The sequence below is a fragment of the Siphateles boraxobius genome, unplaced genomic scaffold, assembly GCF_051911475.1.
Source record: "Siphateles boraxobius isolate OS27281-9 unplaced genomic scaffold, OSU_SipBor_1 3, whole genome shotgun sequence".
Lineage (NCBI taxonomy): Eukaryota > Metazoa > Chordata > Actinopteri > Cypriniformes > Leuciscidae > Siphateles > Siphateles boraxobius.
The window spans coordinates 3,211,554-3,231,816 of NW_027508919.1; the positions used below are offsets into that span (position 1 = coordinate 3,211,554).

At 34.5% G+C, this 20,263-nt stretch overlaps 1 protein-coding gene across 2 annotated transcripts; it reads left to right on the forward strand.

The window, feature by feature from the left end:
• The first annotated feature begins 852 nt into the window (after positions 1-852).
• Positions 853-20,201, forward strand: aup1 (AUP1 lipid droplet regulating VLDL assembly factor). Of its 2 annotated transcripts, none has more exons than XM_077247393.1 (12): positions 853-1,058; positions 1,879-2,016; positions 3,391-3,541; positions 4,637-4,827; positions 5,873-5,945; positions 7,198-7,271; positions 7,717-7,783; positions 8,661-8,766; positions 8,889-9,032; positions 10,204-10,355; positions 10,977-11,065; positions 19,723-20,201. In XM_077247393.1, exons 1-12 carry the CDS (start codon positions 1,018-1,020, stop codon positions 19,766-19,768), a joined length of 1,272 nt encoding a protein of 423 aa, XP_077103508.1. In that variant the 5' UTR covers positions 853-1,017; the 3' UTR covers positions 19,769-20,201. The 2 variants fall into 2 exon arrangements, with proteins under 2 accessions (XP_077103508.1, XP_077103507.1); XM_077247392.1 differs by having other exon boundaries at positions 857-1,058; positions 8,661-8,784.
• Positions 20,202-20,263: the final 62 nt, after the last annotated feature.

Sequence of the window (20,263 nt, forward strand, 5' to 3'; positions counted from 1 at the left end):
CACCTACAGAACTGCTGAATCGCTGTTTCCATAAAGTCTTGAGAGTTGAAAAGATGACATTGGGAGATAAGAAGACTTGTGTTGTCCCCTAGTGTTTGAAAACAACAAGTGCTTCCTGCACAAACTTAATTTCTTACAAAACAATATGGATACATTTTTTTTCATTAGGAAAAAGGAAGAAAATGAAAGAAATTGTTAGCAGTTGTCCAAATATGTAAGAATAAAAAATAATTTAAAAATTGAAACGTTTAAACCCATTTAAAAATGTAAATAAAATGTTATGTCAGACTGTATTGTAGTTCATACTCCATAACGCAAGATGTCAGTCTTTAACAATAAAAATGCACGCAGAAAAGCAATCAAATAAGATAAAGATGAAGGGTGACTTGTTTCGGTTGTCTTTTGAAAACTCAAGAGGAACATAGATGCTTTATTTACCAGCTCATCCACTCTTGACTATTTGGTAATGGTTACAAATGCGGCAGAAGAGGTCGCTAGACTTTTACCTCGGGGCTTAGAACTGAAATTGCAAATACATATTAATTAAGACGCTAATTTTACAATACATACAGTTGGAACATTGAATATCGTTCTTGTTAAGAATAAAAATCTGCATCAAACAATATTTATTTATGCAGTATTTGTGTAAAATTGCACAAATCTCCAAAAAACATCTCCAATTATTTGGCGGTGTGCACTATAATATATTGAGTATTATAATTTTATTTGTTGGATAATAGCAGAGCCCCTTGATAATAGTGATGCTAAACATCTAAAGACCAATCAGATGCATTATAGCAAAGCACGTGTTTTAGCACGGAACTAGCTCTGGAGTGTCTAATCTCGTTTCTTCCCTGAAGTTCTTTGTTCTTCATCTAGAAACATCAGCAGCTTCTCAACATGGCGAATAACAGCACAGGCTAAAAACGGGCTAGCGTCTCCCCCTCTCACCTTCTGTTAAACCCTGAAGAATAGTATGCAGCAGCCTTTGACAATATCCCAGAAAGAGTTTAAATAATGGAAACGCGGGGGATTGAGCAGATGTTCGACTTCCAGCGGTAACTTATTCACATTTAAAGCTTGAAATGACAACAGTTGCAGAGCTAACACATTTAGCCGTAGCATGTTCAACATCAAACCCTCAAAAACACAACCGTATGAAGTCTGTTAGAGACCATTGAAGGATTTTCAAATACATACATAAGAAAATAAATAGTAAACACGAATGATTTCTGGTTATTTTTGTACTTACGTAATTTAATAAACTATATTTGCCATAAATGCTATTGAAACACTTTAAAAAGGGAATAATTGTATGTAGCAAGGACGCATTAAATTGATCAGAGGGGACAGATATGTTTTGCAACATTAAAAAACCTTTACTATCTTACTATTTTAAATAAATTCTGTTCTTTTGAACAGTACTTTTACGTTTTATATGATAGTATTGCAGTATATAAAAGTCTGGCTATGTTTACAGTTAATGAAACCTGCAAAATTATATTGTTTATATAAACAAAATGAGTCTTATTATTTGTGATTATGTCAGGAGTAAGGCCTGCAGCATGCAACAAAAAAAACTGATCTACATTTAAATCCAAATGCATGATCGTGTAATAGCTGATTTTTCTCCACTAAAGCCTTAATTCATGTTTCTTTAGTCTAGTAGTAATCCTAAAATATATTAGAGTAACTCATACATGACAGCAGAAATGACAGCAGCACTAGTAAGTAAACTGGTTTAAATCGGTCATGCAGTCTCCTGTGTGCACTGCTCAGATCTCTGAAATGGAGAGATGGATGTTGAATTATGTCAAACGGCTGTTCTCAGAAATAGATCCTGAAGCTGGTTTCTATTCCTGTCATCTGTTTTCACAGGTTACCAAATGATCGCTTCATCCTCCTGCTGTTGTTGCTGTACTCCCCTGTTGGCTTGTGCTTGATGCTTCTGCGAATATTTATTGGTGTTCATGTGTTTCTAGTGAGTTGTGCACTACCTGACAGTATTGTCAGAAGGTAAGACGCCACACTGGAGAGTTAATAGTTGGTCAATATTTAGAAAGCGTACCAAAAGAGTAAGATCAGAAATAAAATAATATTTAGAAAACATTGCATTTTTGTATACTAGGTTTTATGTAGATAATTGATCTTACATTGTTACAGTGTTATTTTAGTATTATTTAAATGCTATTATAGTATTTATTAATGTTTTGAATTGGCTTTTATTTTTATAATTTCAGTTTTCACTTTAATTTTAGTAAAATTTTTAGTAATTTTGTTATTTAAATGAATGAATTATTTTGTTTTTCTATTTAGCTTTAATTATTTTGTATTAACAAACTTATTTATTTCAAATCTTTTTCCAAGGCAACTCTCTTAATGTTCTCTTAGTCGTCTTTTTTTTTCTATTACCAGAAATAATTTTGAATCAGTTTAGTTAACAATAATAATACTGCTGCTGTGTGACATGCTCAAACTTTTTATTAATGTGTAATTTCTACACACATTTTTTACATTTTTAAAGATTAATTTGTCACACACTTGATTAAGGTGTTTAAAAATGATTAATAATTTGGTAATCAGCCACAAGTTTCCTAATGCATGAATATAAATTGTAGTGTAAAATCTTTTGTAATTTTTGTTTGGCAGATTTAGGGTGTGTTCCTACTTGGCAGGTTTGGTTAGATTAAAACGAACTCTGGTGCGATTGCTCTGTTAATGCGGTTCATTTGAATAAGTGTGAACATTGCCATCCGAACTCTGGTGTGCACCAAACAAGCAGACCGAGATCGCTGAAAAGATGGATCTCATCCATTTCCAAACGAACTCTGGTGCGGTTTAACAGAAATATGAACGCAAGATGGACCAAAGACATGTAAACGAACCAAAAACTGTACATGATGTCACCAGATGCAACCCTAAAAAGGATAAAATGCTCAAGCATACCTGTTTTTTCTCGTCGTAGTCGCGATGTTGCCCATCACAGTTCGGTACAGGCGTCAGAACCGCGTCTCCTCGCAGCAGATATTCGTTTTTGTGCAATGGAGGAAATCCTTGTGCTGTTTTGACTTTTACACATTAAAATCTTCATTAGTTCTCAGCTGGTCAACATGTAAATACATGTACACACATATAGCGAACGCATTTAGCCCTCAGCTTTGTTTTGAATGTTTTGTTTTCTGTTGCAAAAAATATATATATATATCTTTAGGTGCGGTATTAAAAATGACTGTCAACACCAAGCGGAGGACTAAATGTATATATTTTATTTTTTTGGTCCGGACTAAAAAAAACAAGTGAACCAATGTGAACACACCCTAATTTTGTGTTTGTATGTTTGCAGTATTGATGCCAGTGTGTGTGAATTGGCATTTGTCTGTGCTGTTTCAGGTTCATAGTGAGAATAATGTGTTCAGTGCTGGGTCTGCATGTCCGGCAGAACAGCCCGCGCTTACGGGACAAAACTGCCCGACTTTACATCTCCAATCACGTTACACATTTCGACCACAATATTATCAACCTCCTGACCTCCTGTAACACGGTGAGTGTGTGTGTGTGTGTGTGTCTCCCAGCATGATGTAATCTCTTTCTCCTCTGCTCTGGCCTTGACTTCATTGGTTAACTCACATAATGAGGTCTATTTCTTCTTTGGATGCTGCGCTGACTTAATGTTGGGCCAGAGGCCAGTGAATGAGGTTAAATTCTCTGTTTGCTCACTTCAAATGATTCACTTTGTTTGAATGCGGGGCAGCAGGAGTAACTTGCATTCAGTTTCAAACATTAGGTCATGCTGCACTGCTTGATCTAACTTTTCTGTATGAGTTGACCTAGGTTTTTAAGTTAGAAAGTAAATGAATGTATTTATTATAAATATACTATACTTTAACTTATTAATAATGCATAATTGTACATTACAGTAAACAAAATTGAACAATTACAATTAGTGTATAAAATCATTCAATTATAATACATCGAAATATTATTTACATATATAATATACAAATAGCATTATATTGTATTATATCTAAACAACTTGCACAGTATAAATAATAATATACTCAGTATATGTACACTTAATTTTATTACACATTAAAATGATCAAAAATGACAGTAAATAAGTTTAAAATGTGACAAAAGATTTATATTTCAAGTAAATGTTGAACTTTATATTGATCAAGGAATCATGTATCACAGTTTCACTGTTGTATCACAGTTTCCACAGAAACATGAAGCAGCACAACTTTGAGCAGGATCATGTGACACTGAAAACTGGAGTAATGGTGCTTAAAATTCAGCTTTGATCACAGGAATAGATTACTTTTCAAAATATATTCAAATAGAAAACAGTTATTTTTAATTTTACTAATATTCCACAATAATACCGTATTTTTGATCAAATACATTTAGCCTTGGTGAGCAGAAGAGACTTCTTTCAAAAGCATTTAAAAAACTTTGCGATCACAAACTTTTGACTGCATTGCTCAGATGCATTACACAATGTTACCTATTTGATTCAGCTTCAATAATAAAAGAATAAGACACTTTTATTTGCTATATATCCCCTTTTTATATCATTTTGTTATTATGTATCTAATCAGCTACATCTAACCATGTTTGCCTCTTTCTCTGTGTTTAGCCTCTGCTGGAGGGCCCCGTGGGCTTCCTGTGCTGGGCGAGGGGTTTTATGGAGCTGGGTCAGGGCGTAGGGAGCAGGACGGAGCTGACAGAGACCCTCCGCAGATATTGCTCATCTCCTAACGCTTTACCCCTCCTGCTCTTTCCAGAGGAGGACACCACCAACGGCCGGACCGGCCTCCTCAAGTTCAGGTTTAAAACATTATTACAAGTCAAATTCATTTTTCACAAACACACATTGTTTCAAAGCAGCTTTGCAGAAAATCATGGTGTTAATGTGTATAATATCTTAATGCATTATAGTTGCATTTTGCAGATTACATGCAATCAGTCAGCTGAGATTTATGTATGCATGCAAATAAAGTTAAACATACTTACATATCAAACTTTATATAAATAGCTGGGTGATAATATAGTTTACATTTTATGAAAATATTAACAATCAAGCAGTTGAGATTTGCTATATAGTATATATCACCCTATGTTCATGTACTGTATGTATTCTGAAAAAGTTGGATATTCTTACATAAACTTGATATAAAGAGCTAAGCAAGCGATAATATAGTTAGAATTTTTTTATATAAGCTGTGTCGCGGTGGATATTTGCTATAAAGTAAATATTGCTTTACGTGAGTATACTGTATTTATGAAGATAATCTGTAGTCTGAAGTTGGATGCTATACATTTCAAATTAGATGATCTAGTTTTCGAGGGGATCTTACATAATAAGGTCTCAATTTGTAGGTTGGAAGAATGATGTATCTATTTTTTCCCCATAAACTAATACTATAGTGTATGGTAAAATAAACTATACGAAAGGTCTCTTTGACCTTTAGGATGACTCTAACAGTAATATGCCTGAAAGAGATTTCATCAATTTAGCCAACAGCGACTCGCTGTTTATAGCGTAAATATCTGTTTATGATGTATCTGATTTGGTTTTAAATGTGACTACTGTATGTAGACAGTCAGGTGCCTGATATAAATAATGTTTGGTAAGTAAGGACTGCTTTAATGCTGAGACTTCGGTGATTAAATGTAGATCTGTTCTGGGAGGGTTGCCAGGTCCTCTCCAAGCTTTCTTGAAGGTTCCTCTGTAAGCTTTACTGATCCTCAGGTTTAGCCTTTACTGCCTGTTAATCTGCTGACACCCACCTAGCCATTAGCTTTTAGATGACATTTCCTTTTCTCTTTAAGAAAAATGCCATTTTTAAAAGCCCAACTTCTCTCTCCTCAGCTCTTGGCCTTTCTCTGTGTCTGACTCCATCCAGCCTGTGGCATTGCTGGTGAAGAGGCCTTTCATAGCTTTGGTAATTGCATTTAAACCCTTTTTTATGATCCTCTCTTGTTGAATGATTTATCCCGCTTAAATTCACACACATAAGTAGTAATATTTACCTCTCTTGCTCTGAATGTAATGTAATCCTACCTGTAGTTTTTATGTCAATGCTGCAACTTGTCATTTCTGCATATCACTTTGCTATGAAACCATCCACCCAGGCATTTAAATAAGACTGAATAGCTAATTGTCAATCCTTTCTAGAGTTCCCAGATCTTTTTTTTCATTCTCAAGTTCCTGTTAACACACACAAGATAGTCTTTGTGTGAGTTTGGATATTTATAGCAGCACTGTTTAGTGATTCACAGTGCAATAGAAAGGCGGACTGTCAAAGGTCGGCAGATCGGCTCATAGCGACCTCTTGCTCCCATTACAGCTTTGCAAAATGGTTTTATTATTTTGTTTTGGTGAACACTGGATATGATCCATTCCTTCAGCTGCTGTATTACATCAGGGTTTTCAATCTGTTTAGATGTCACGGACCCCCAGATCGGATTCATTTAAATTTAAAAGGCAGCTAGATATGTGTATGTGTAAAATATGGAAGCTTGTTTCAGCTACAGTATAAATAAATGTAATTGCAGCCTTTTATCTCACAATTCAACCTTTTCTTCTTGCAATTGCAACATCTTGCAATTCCTAATTGACAGTTAAAAAGTCAGAATTGTGACATTTTCTCGCAATTGACATTGTAACTCACAACTGCACATTTATATCTCACAATTCGAACTTGTTCTTTTCAGAATTAAAAAAAAAACAATTGTAAGATATTCTTTTTATTATGCTTTTTTTTCATCAAAAATATTATAAAATTTAGGTTTATAATTGTAATAACTTATGTTTTCAACTTCTCAGGCTCTAAAAATTATACACGTTACTGTAGCTTTAAGTCTTATACATTTATATGACATCTGTTACTGTTTTGCATGTGAAAACAGCTGGTGCAGTTCACATTAGCGTTCATCAGGACAGGGCGATTTGCTGAATGCCGGATTGGTGTTTAATATAAGTATGGGCGGTCATGTTAATGATGGTAATTCCATGACGATTTTTTTAATGACCTGCTTTTGCAGCTCCAAAAAAAGTCTTGGTCAACTGGGTTGGGAGAATTGCGTCAGAATGTCTAGATAATAAGCATCAAGCCATCAACATGCACATAAGTGTGTTCTGTTAAACACTAGCATCTAGGATAATGTAAATGGTCTTTCTCGGTTTCTTTTCAGAACACGCCAGAATCCTCATGGCTGAAGGAGCTGCTGTGGACCTTTTTTGTACCGTTCACAGTGTACCATGTAAGGTACTACATATTACAGTCTCTCCTTTGTCCAGTGGCAGTATTTTAAACGTACAATCCTCTAGTGCTGCTCGACAGGCCAGAACTGGTAATACAATAATGAAGCTTTTCAGTATTTAATAGCCTCAGGAGTCTTGCGAATGAAGCTTATAAGACCAACAGTTTCAGGTTTAGTCCTGAATTTTTGTGCTTAAATACCTGTTGCTAAATATTGTACTTTTTTTACTGTCACTTTTAAATATTTGAATATGTTTTAGTTTTATAAAATGTTGAAATTTTAAAGTAGATGCTAATGTTTAATGGTAATTTTTAATGTAATTATTGAGTGAGTAAAGGAAGAATCAGAAGCATCATGGCTTTCTGAATGAATAAACTTTCTTTCTCACTTTAGTTAAGTGTTTCTGTACAAAAATGTAAGGTGTGATTGTTTTGTAATGCTCTCAACTAGATGGCTTCCACCATTGTCTAAAGAAGACGGTGAATCTCATCAAGAATTTGCCAGCAAAGTCCAAGAGGTAAAACTTTTTCCCTTTTTTGTTTTTTTTTTGTGTTGAATTGTGTTTACTATTTTACCCAATAGACATTGTATGTTTGCCCTTTCCTTTTTTATAAATGTCCGCATTTTCTGAAAAATATGTTTGCCAATTGTAGCCTGATTAATGTTTATACATGCTGGACAAACCCGAGCTACCATCATATTAGCTACACTAAAATAACGGTTTCCACAAAAATAAGAAGCAGCACAGCTGTTATCAATATTGCTAATAATATTTAGCAGCAAATCAACATATTCGGATCATTTCTTAAGGTGACACTGCAGACTGGAGTAATGAAGCGAAACATATCAGCTTTGCATTACAGAAATGCATTTTTACATTAAAATTGTAAATTTACATTTTAAAAGGTTATTTTACATTGTAATAATATTTAACAATTATTGCATTTTTGATTAAGTAAATGCAGCATTATAGGATAGAGAGTCTTTCAGAAACATATAAAAAAAAAATTGTTACTCTAAAGTTTTGAACAGTAGTGTTAGTCCGATTTCTCAAAGACTGGTATGATTCAACTGGAGCATTAAAAAAAATGTTTTAATAAACGTGCATGTAAATGCATGTAGCGATCCTCTGCCTATAGCCTGTTGAACGTTTGTAAGTCACGCTTCTGTAGTAATGAATGCTTTGTGAAATACCTTGAAATTGAAAAGATTTTAAAACATTATTCGGTAATGTCATACTTAGTTGAATTACCATAAAAAATATGTTCAAACAAACCATTATCTTATTGTCCACTAACTTTTCATCTGCCTAACCTTCAGATCTATTTCATGTCCTTTTCAAAACTTGTTTCGGTGTGTCGTTTGATGTAATGTTCATTGTGTCCCTCCATCAGCTGCTGGCCACCAAGCTGGGCGTGATCTCCACTCAGATCACTAAAGCAGACAAAGCCGAACACATCAAAAGGAAAAGACACACTGCCGCTCAGACTGCACATTCAAGTAAGAACGGATTCAATGGTGAGAAATGAAATTATGATGTATAAGTTCGAAGTTAGATCACTGAATCAACATAGTAGATGTATTTTGTCTTCTAGTGTAACATGAAACTGTTTTTTTGTCAGATTTGGGTGCCAGACCTCGCACAGTGGCACAGGGTTTCCTGGGCACAAGTGCGGGGGCTGAAGACTCACGAGTAGCATGTATGGTGCAGCAGGTGAAAGAGGTGCTGCCTGACGTCCCATTATCGGTCATCACCAGAGACCTGTGTATGTCTTCCTCCCATAATGCTTTGCTGTATGCAATTAGTCACTAACATGAAATCCCCTGAAATATTAATTCAGACTAGCTTCAATAAAAGCATCTGTGCCATTATACTCTTTTGTGGCTCCCCTTTATGCATACTAATGCAAAGCTGATTTCTTGGGTTTAAGCAATTCAGTTTCAGCCATTATGTATTTGATTAAAGGGATAGTTCACCAAAAAAAAAAATTTGCTTTTGATTTACTTGCCCTCAGGCCATTTAAGATGTAGGTGACTTTTCTTCTTGAGTAGAACAGTAAAGAAGTTTTTACCTGAAACCGTGGTTCTTGGTGATTCATATAATGCAAGTTAATTGCTACTGTCACTTCAAAAAATCATATACAGGCGAAACAAAATTGATACCTGTGGCTCCTGACGATACATTGAGGTCTTAAGAAGCAAAAAGACCTGTTTGTGCAAGAAACTGAACATTATTTACAACATTATTTCCTGTAATCCACAACCTCGCCAACGGTCCTAAGCGCTGTAACGAATCTGGAGCGCAAGCTTCCTGTTGCATAATGACATATACGCTGGAGATCAAACGTTAAGAATCTGTGAAAAGTCAATCTTCCCGATTGAAATTGCGCAGGCAAACGTAATCTTCATTTTTTATATAGGTTGCGGCATCCAGGATAACTCAAGTATAATTTTGATGAACAATACAACACACACGTCCTCCCTCTCTGTTGTAAACAAACACAGCGTCAGCTCACATTTGAGTTTGCTCCAGTGCGTACTTTATTCGACGACGGAAGATCGCGCTACAGACTGTCGTGAACGTGTTCAGGACCGTTTGCCGAGGCTGTAGATTACAGTTTACATGTTGTAAATAATGTTTCTTGCACACACCGATCATTTAGCTTCTTAAGACCCTTAATATATCGTCAGGAGCCACGGGTATTAATTTTGTTTGGCCTGTATATGTTTTTTGACTCTCGAAGTGACTGTAGCCATCGACTTGCATTCTATGAACCACCAAGGACCATGTTTTCAGCTAAAATTAAAAAAAATCTTTACTGCTCTACTGAATTTAAAAAAAAAAGGGCACCTAAATTTTGGATAGCCTGAGGGTGAGTAAATTAACTACATTTTTATTTTTGGGTCAAGTAATCCCTTTCTTTCGTCTTTGTACAGTACAGACCAACTGTGTGGACACAACCATAACCAACCTGCTGGAGCATGCTGACCAGTTCATCTCGGAGGCTGCTGCGAGCACTCCTTCAGCTCCAGCCAAACCTGCAGCTTCCTCCACACTGTCTGTAACGGCATCCACACCCAATTTAAAGGTACCAGTGACTCTCACATCACTCACTGAAAAGATGCAGGTGCAAATGAACCAGTTTTTTAGCCAAAGTTTAACAATTAGTGACGTTTGGTTCTTGAATGAATCGTTATTTTAATTGAGTAACCGATCGAGCCGGTTCACAGAATTTAACTTTATTTCTAAGTTGATGACACAAGACCTACATCCGTAGTCTGCTCAGCTCTGAATGAGCCAATAAGCATGTTATTAAACTAAAGAATCGGTTCAAAATGAAAGTCAACCTCATATTAAAATCCCACATACTCATATTTGCGTGCTTCGGACAGTCACACAGTAAATTCAGTGTTTGAGAGGTAAAAGGCAGCAGCTATAGCAAAGATGCTATTTACACTAAGTACAAATAGTGATGATGCTGTTTATACTAAGTGTAAATAACAACTAGATTCTAATAAAATTTGCAATATTCTTCAGTGTACCACAAAAAACAAGCTCTGTGTTTTGAGTTTGACCTTATTTTGTACAAACTGTGCAATGGCCTTTTTCTTGCATGGCCTATATTAGTGAATTTACCTATAAATAGCAACTTTAAAGCCTTTTGTCTGACAGGATATTTATGTAATATGTCTGTGTATTCATTCAACAGCCAGCTGCCAAATCTTTTGGGAGATCACCCATAGACAGACACATGACGCTACAGGAGAGGAAAGAAGCCTTATATGAATATGCAAGAAGGTAATTGTTTTATAAATACTAAATTAATGTTTGAAACATGGTTTTTGAAAATCTGTTGTTTGCCAGTGTCCATTAGGTTTGTTGTATCACTGTAAAAAATAATGGTAACAATATTACACATGATATTTTTTAGTAGTTAAGGCCTGGATTTCTTTGATGTAATCTACCTGAATAAATCATGTAAAATCCCCTAAATTATTTAGTCTATGATACAATGAATTTAATATTTTTAGTGAAATCTGCTTTTTTATTTTAAGTTGACTCTCAAAATTGTGTGAATTTGAGTGAATGGAAATGACCTGTTTCTATTTGACTTGGAGTTATATTCAGGGTTTGAAAATAACTTACCAGCCAATTTGGCTACAAAATGTTGAATTTACCAGCCATTCAGAACTTCTACTAGCCAAAATAAACAAACCACTATGTCACAGCTTATATATATATATATATATATATATATATATATATATATATATATATATATATATACATATACACAGGTCCTTCTCAAAAAATTAGAATATTGTGATAAAGTTCATTATTTTCCATAATGTAATGATAAAAATTAAACTTTCATATATTTTAGATTCATTGCACACCAACTGAAATATTTCAGGTCTTTTATTGTTTTAATACTGATGATTTTGGCATACAGCTCATGAAAACCCAAAATTCCTATCTCAAAAAATTAGCATATATCATCCGACCAATAAAAGAAGTGTTTTAATACAAAAAAGTAAACCTTCAAATAATTATGTTCAGTTATGCTCTCAATAACTGCAGAAATGACTGCTTCAATACGGCGTGGTATGGAGGCAATCAGCCTGTGGCACTGCTGAGGTGTTATGGAGGCCCAGGATGCTTCGATAGCGGCCTTAAGCTCATCCAGAGTGTTGGGTCTTGCGTCTCTCAACTTTCTCTTCACAATATCCCACAGATTCTCTATGGGGTTCAGGTCAGGAGAGTTGGCAGGCCAATTGAGCACAGTAATACCATGGTCAGTAAACCATTTACCAGTGGTTTTGGCACTGTGAGCAGGTTCCAGGTCGTGCTGAAAAATGAAATCTTCATCTCCATAAAGCTTTTCAGCAGATGGAAGCATGAAGTGCTCCAAAATCTCCTGATAGCTAGCTGCATTGACCCTGCCCTTGATAAAACACAGTGGACCAACACCAGCAGCTGACATGGCTCCCCAGACCATCACTGACTGTGGGTACTTGACACTGGACTTCAGGCATTTTGGCATTTCCTTCTCCCCAGTCTTCCTCCAGACTCTGGCACCTTGATTTCCGGATGACATGCAAAATTAGCTTTCATCCGAAAAAAGTACTTTGGACCTCTGAGCAACAGTCCAGTGCTGCTTCTCTGTAGCCCAGGTCAGGCGCTACTGTCGCTGTTTCTGGTTCAAAAGTGGCTTGACCTGGGGAATGCGGCACCTGTAGCCCATTTCCTGCACACGCCTGTGCACGGTGGCTCTGGATGTTTCTACTCCAGACTCAGTCCACTGCTTCCGCAGGTCCCCCAAGGTCTGGAATCGGTCCTTCTCCACAATCTTCCACAGGGTCCGGTCACCTCTTCTCGTTGTGCAGCGTTTTTTGCCACACTTTTTCCTTCCCACAGACTTCCCACTGAGGTGCCTTGATACAGCACTCTGGGAACAGCCTATTTGTTCAGAAATTTCTTTCTGTGTCTTACCCTCTTGCTTGAGGGTGTCAATGATGGCCTTCTGGACAGCAGTCAGGTCGGCAGTCTTACCCATGATTGCGGTTTTGAGTAATGAAACAGGCTGGGAGTTTTAAAAGCCTCAGGAATCTTTTGCAGGTGTTTAGAGTTAATTAGTTGATTCAGATGTTTAGGTTAATAGCTCGTTTAGAGACCCTTTTCATGATATGCTAATTTTTTGAGATACGAATTTGGGGTTTTCATGAGCTGTATGCCAAAATCATCAGTATTAAAACAATAAAAGACCTGAAATATTTCAGTTGGTGTGCAATGAATCTAAAATATATGAAAGTTTAATTTTTATCATTACATTATGGAAAATAATGAACTTTTATCACAATATGCTAATTTTTTTAGAAGGACCTGTATATATATATATATATATATATATATATATATATAAACAATATTTATATGCTGTGACGTAGTTAATCTGGTTTATTTCCCTTTTTTCCATTTTTTCCTTTTTATATATATATATATATATATATATATATATATATATATTTATTTATATTATTTTGTCCCCTATACTCCCCCAATATATTTTAAAATTTGGATTTCATACATCTGTTTCTTATTCAAACAAAATCCTGTCATCCAGCCATCTCCTCCCTTCCTCTTTCATCCTCATCACCAAAAATGTATTTTAGATGGACAGATCAATACAGTACAAAGAACCAGAGGTGGAAAGTAACGAATTACATTTACTCGCGTTACGTAATTGAGTAGTTTTTTTGTGTACTTCTACTTTTTAAAGTAGTTTTTAAAATCTGTACTTTTACTTTTACTTAAGTACGTTTTCTTTGAAGTATTGTACTTCGCTACATTTGAAATCATATCCGTTACTGAGTAAAAAATAATAATACAAGGGGGGGGAATCACACACTCCGGAAACTACTGAATTGATTGAAGGGCGGGAGAACAAACGCGCAAAAAAGGTGACGCCCAGCTGAAGCTGAAAGCTAAGCGCCAAGCGAATTATGGCCAGTATGAAAAGTATAAAAAAAGCGTGGTTGTCCTCGAGGATAGATATCCAATTTGCAAAAAATGTGGACGCAAAGTGGCTGCAAAAAGAGGATATAGGACACCATCCCTCCTGCAGATAAAGGTATGTCCCGATTTACGTGATGCAAAGGGAATCCCGGAATCCAGTCATGAAAATGGAATTCACTTAATGCAGATGTCACGTAAAACATGCAAAATAATGGATGGATGAATACATGGAAAGTAGAACTGTGCAATAAACCCAATCGCGACATGGTCTGTGGATAATTAAGCTAAGCACAAAAATACTGCAAGTAAATATATAAGTTAACCCTATTTGTTCTGCTGAGCTGCGTTTGTCTACTACATACTGAAGTACTCGTGACATTCATGGTGTTTTCAGCGTCTCACAAACAATTTGAGGATATGAATACATGAACATTTCCAGAGCTGCTCTGAGAGAACGCCTAATGAGCATTTTCATAATTTTATTTGAGAAAATCCATTGTCAAATACACTTTTAACAGGTCTTCACAAACCGTCAAAATAAAAGTTCGGTGTTACTAGGAGAAATTATGACAGAAATATATTACTATTGTAGGCATACAGTAGAACGTAGCTTACTTCTCAAAATAATAATAACAACAACAATAATAATACATTTTATTTGAACATTATTTAAAGGAATATTTTTTTTTGTCCATGGTTTAATTTATTAAATCTGTTTTTGCAGCGCTTCCCCAAAAAATAAAAGGACACAAGTTTAAATTTACATTTGATTAGCCTACCACCGTTTTTGATAATATATTTGGATTAAATCATAAAAAGTAGGGGTGTAACGATACACAAAACTGACGGTTCGGTTTTCCCACGGTTTTGATGTCTCGGTTCGGTTCGGTTTAGAAAGCTAAAAAAAAAATAATAAACAGTGGTTTAATGAAAAAATTGTGTCTTTGTCAGTTTTTGCATTAACTTTACTCTAATTTGTTATTGAAATATAATAATTTACACAGTTGCTGTCATTTTCATTAAAGATATTTTAAACGTACTTTAAATAATCAAGATATAATTATCAGGTTAAGTAAAATATAATATGTAGGGTAATATTGTGCATTTATTTAGTGCAAGAGTTCATTTCTCTAGGAACCAACAAGTTGTGGACACTTAATCACTAGCCTGCTGAGGTAAATATAATGCTAGTGACAAGCTATGCAGTTTTATTGACGTCTTTGCGCTGATGAAACACTGATTGAGCGATTACACGAGTTATGATGCCTTTCAGTAAGTATACTGTATTTTTCAACATATCTTCAGGTGTCCATTCATGTTTATTCTGTAACTGAGGAAGAGATGATCTCGTTTACTCCGCGCTGCCGCTACTGTTACAATCCGTGGTGACAGATAGTTTTAAACTGTGGGTACAGATTGTCAATTTACATCCATGTGGACAGATTGGTAAACTGTGCCAAATATATTATCAAAAACGGTGGTAGGCTAATCAAATGTAAATTTAAACTTGTGTCCTTTTATTTTTTGGGGAAGCGCTGCAAAAACAGATTTAATAAATTAAACCATGGACAAAAAAAAATATTCCTTTAAATAATGTTCAAATAAAATGTATTATTATTGTTGTTGTTATTATTATTTTGAGAAGTAAGCTACGTTCTACTGTATGCCTACAATAGTAATATATTTCTGTCATAATTTCTCCTAGTAACACCGAACTTTTATTTTGACGGTTTGTGAAGACCTGTTAAAAGTGTATTTGACAATGGATTTTCTCAAATAAAATTATGAAAATGCTCATTAGGCGTTCTCTCAGAGCAGCTCTGGAAATGTTCATGTATTCATATCCTCAAATTGTTTGTGAGACGCTGAAAACACCATGAATGTCACGAGTACTTGAGTATGTAGTAGACAAACGCAGCTCAGCAGAATTTATAAATTAAATCTTACTGAAAGCTAATTTTTTGAGATATCAACCTAAAATTTGGAACACAACTTCTTCAGATTTTTGGCTTACATTTTCTGGCAGTTTTAGAGTAAAATATATTTTGTAATATATATATTTTATATAAAATATAAATAATGATATTTTTACATTGTTCATTTTCATAAACTCAAACTTGTATAACTTTTTTTCTGTTTCACTTTCATAACTTCATAATACTTCATTTCAACATTAATCTGGCAAATGTCTTCTTTAAAACAAGACCAACCATAGGTCTATATTCGAAAGCATTCTTGAATTACAACCATTTAAGTTTGAATAGTGATTTTCATGTCTATGCGAAAAAAGGGGGAGTGACAGTTAAAGGGTTAAACAATATTAAACTATAATATCTATATCTATAATATCTAAAATATAATTTATATATAAAAACTCTCCTACAGTCCAGTCACCATCAGTCGCGACTCGCACGTATTTTCATTTAAACGTCACTCACTGACGTTTTCCTAACCAGAAAAAAAACCGATTGCCCTGCTCTGCCTCTGATTGGCTAGTACTTATTGCCATCTGGGTCAGAGCCAATTAGAAGCAGGATGTGGGTGGGGAAAAAACTCTGTGTATAGGGAAAGGGGAGAGACAGAGGGAACAGGCAAGACAAACTCCTACGTTTAAATAACATATAGAAAATATCTGCTTGACAACGAGCTGAGAACAAGCCCAAATAAGCAACTACACTTTAGAAACAAGCCCAAAAAAAACCGCGACCCGCGACTACCAATATTTGTAAGCGACTTTACAGAAAAACAAGCCCAAAGTCGCTTATAATGAGCGGACTTGGCAACACTGATTCCAGGTCCAATCAATTAGCCGGGCTGGGCGGGGCCGGGGTAGCTTGCAGGGCGGGGCGTGTTCGGTACGCCATGAGAGTATCGCCATTCGAATCGTGGGTTCTGTATCGCGGTTCTTCGGTTTGGTTCGAATATCGTTACACCCCTAATAAAAAGAAACATTAATTTTCTGAATAAAATACATTTCATAGGACAATATTATTCTTAAACATTTTAATAAATTATTAATGTTAAAAATAAGTTGTTAATCTAATTCATTATTAATTATCAAATTTAATTGATTAGACATGTTTTATTGAAATTTTAATAAACAAACAAATTATTTCAAGTTTGTTATAATAAAAGCATTTGTTCAACCAAAAAAAAATCCTGTTTTCATTAATTTAACTGTCATTTTAACTGATGATAATAATAATAATACCCATAATTTAATAATACAGTTTATTTATTTAACAATTGATTAATACTGTAAACCGTGATATTTTCTGAGACGTTACCATACTGTGAAAATCTTATACCATTACAACCCTACACGGGAGAGTCCCCCACCCCACCCCCGCTGTTAAAAAAGTAACTCAGTAACTTTTACTCTGAGTCAATTTTAAATGAGCTACTTTTTACTTTTACTTGAGTAGATTTTTAGACCGGTACTTTTACTTGTACTTAAGTAAAATTTCATTGAAGTAGTAGTACTTTTACTTGAGTAGAATATTTTATTACTCTTTCCACCTCTGCAAAGAACATAAGAAAATATTAGGATGTTGGAAAATACAATGTCTTTTCTGTTAACCAAATGCTTTTTAATCTTCGCTATTGCTTCAATGCAAATGAACAAGCACGCTGTTATTTGTTGCGTGACGGGCATGTTCAAGTAAAGTAGATATGCGCGGATTCTGCGCAATACGCTGTATTTAATATATCATGATTACACACGAGTTGAGTATTTGCAAAATCTGTGTAGATTTGGCTTACTTCCCCAGCAAGGTGAGTAAACATAATAAGTAACACACCAAATTGGCTAGTGATTTGAAATTGTTACTTTCAAACCTTGTTATATTGTATAATTAAAAGACTCTATGCTGTTAGCACAGCACAGAAACAAACTTGTTACTGCAGTGCACAGAGTTATTGCTTCATGAACAAAGCAAAATGCTGCAGATTATTAATACATACAGATATTCACAACCTAACCATAAGCCCTACTCTTCTGCACAATAGTAACGATCAAAACTTCAACATAATAGAAATTCTTTCAAATGTCAAACATAACTGAACATTAAACATAACCAGATGATTCCCTTTACTCAAAAACACTTAAAATAACACTATTTAAATATTTACTCTCCATTTTCAACCATGTGCAAAGCATGCTGGGAACTAACTAGTGATCGACCGATATTGATTTTTTATAACCGATACCGATACAGATTATTTGCATGTGTATGTGCCCGATAACCGATATGCAGAACCGATATTTATTTACTGTTATACTTCTGTTTTTGGCACAATTATTACAACACAAATGAACTGAACAAACCATTTTATTTATAACAATCACTCCCTCCTTGCATACAAAAAAAAAACCTTTATATTTATACACAAATAAATAGAGCGGTCTGAGTCCAAAAAATAAAGTGCACTGTTACTAAGTGTCTTTGTTTAAAAATAAAAGCTTTGATGAGGTAAAAAATAAAGCACAAAAACTATTCTAACATATTTGGATATGTTTATTTGTTTTCATAAATGGTAAACTAATCAAATTACAATAAAAACATTTATATTATTACATTATATAATTTATATCTAAATTATACATATAATTTATAAGCATCAGCAGCAACAATGTTAACAATAGGCAAAATAAATGTTAAAAGTCTAATGTTTTCATATGGAAAAAATAATTGACAGGGGAGTCATATCACCTCTGCAGAAATGCAATTCATTTTAAACAGTTTTAGAAGGTTTATGTGCCGTTTAATAGGTTTAAAATAAGAGTGAGGAATAATTCACTGGGTAATATTAATTCACTGCATAATATTAGCTGGAATAGCCTATAACATCAGGAAAGTAACATACAAAACAGCATATACATCATTGCATTTTCCAATTAGTATGTTATTAATTATTATTAATATTTTTGTCGGTCTAGATCATGAAATGCTTTATGACAAAGTGCTGTTTATCTATGCATTTACACATAACTATAACATTAGGCTATACGTTACTCAACCGCGATCGCGCGTGCAGATAATAAATAATTAATTTCCACAAAGCGGTATATTTAGATGTGTATTAGCGAAATAATTGCTATGTAGTAAATGATAATATAATCTAGGGTGTTTAAACAAGATAATCTTATCAAAAGTTTCATTCAGTGGCCGTGCTTGAGCATTCCTGATCATCATCCCAGTGAGTGCTCAGCAATATGAACGAACTTTTTTTTCGAGACTAATGGTGAGCAAATACAACAGATAGAGAATTAAATTCAGGCATTTATGTCTCAAATCTCATTTCTGCATGTCTGTTATGTTAAATAAAGTTGAATAATTAAAGCAAAGCAAGTAGAACATATACTTAACCTATGCACAGAGTTGTTATTGACTGATCTCCTCAGACGAGGGCTGCAATGGCGGAATTCTCAAAACGGCCACAAGATGGCGCTGTTTATCGGAAAATCCGATATTACAAAACCGATTCCCGATTATGGGAAAATGCTTAAATATCGGGAAAAATATCGGTAAACCGATACATCGGTCGATCACTAGAACTAACAATGGTGTCTCTAAATAAAACCACATATTTGAACTAATTCTCTTAAAATAAATAGATAGCCTTTTTTCTTAATTTTATCAGCTTAATCAGTTCCTCAATTCAAGCTCCAAAACTGTATATTTAAAAAAAAAAATATTTCATAAAGAAAATGTATCTCTTGGTTCTATTACTGAAATGTTCTCAATATGTTCTGTACAACACTGAACCACAATTTTCTTGATAAAATATACACAATATTTTTAATTATCACCTTAAATTTTTTAATGAAATTTACAAGACCCTTGATTCATTTTTTTACCGTGTAGAAATTGTATGTTGTATTAATTTTTTTTTCTGTTTAGTAATCTGATTCTTTACTTTGTTCACCCCACCCGCAGACGATACATTGAAAAACATGGACTGAACAAAGACGATGATCTATGACTTTGGACAAAGACACACCTGAGGAATTGTTTAGGAAAGGCCGCTGCTTAACACAAAATCCACATAGACAAAGAAGAAATTGTAGAGTTGACCCAGAATTAAACATTTGTGTTTACCAAACATACAGAGAGAAGACTGGATTTTTTTCCTTTCTTGTTTTTGTTTCTTTGTAAATCTTCTTGCATGGCAATCATGCATGTCTTTTTATTATTTCTCTCTGCAACAGAAATCAATTATTTTGGTAAACAATTTGTATTGCCCAGTGACCTTGGCACACTTCATATTATTTTTTATAAGGTCCTTGGGTAGAGAATAAGGGTTCAGAAACATATGGCAGTGAACTAAAACAACTTGAGGTTCATTATGTGGTTAAGGATACTTGTTGATGCAATATCAGCTTTTAAAGACATTAAAGATCATATAGAAATGCAAAGACTATTGTGGTTGTGTCTCTTGTACTTTATCGAGTTAATACATCATCGGAAATGTATGTAT

Bases quoted from the DNA above. Each gene is read 5' to 3' on its own strand.
- aup1 (XM_077247392.1), top strand. From the start codon at position 1,018: ATGGAAACGCGGGGGATTGAGCAGATGTTCGACTTCCAGCG. The intron at 3,542-4,636 runs GTGAGTGTGTGT...CTCTGTGTTTAG, and splicing joins TCCTGACCTCCTGTAACACG to CCTCTGCTGGAGGGCCCCGT. The intron at 8,785-8,888 runs GTGAGAAATGAA...TTTTTTTGTCAG, and splicing joins AAGTAAGAACGGATTCAATG to ATTTGGGTGCCAGACCTCGC.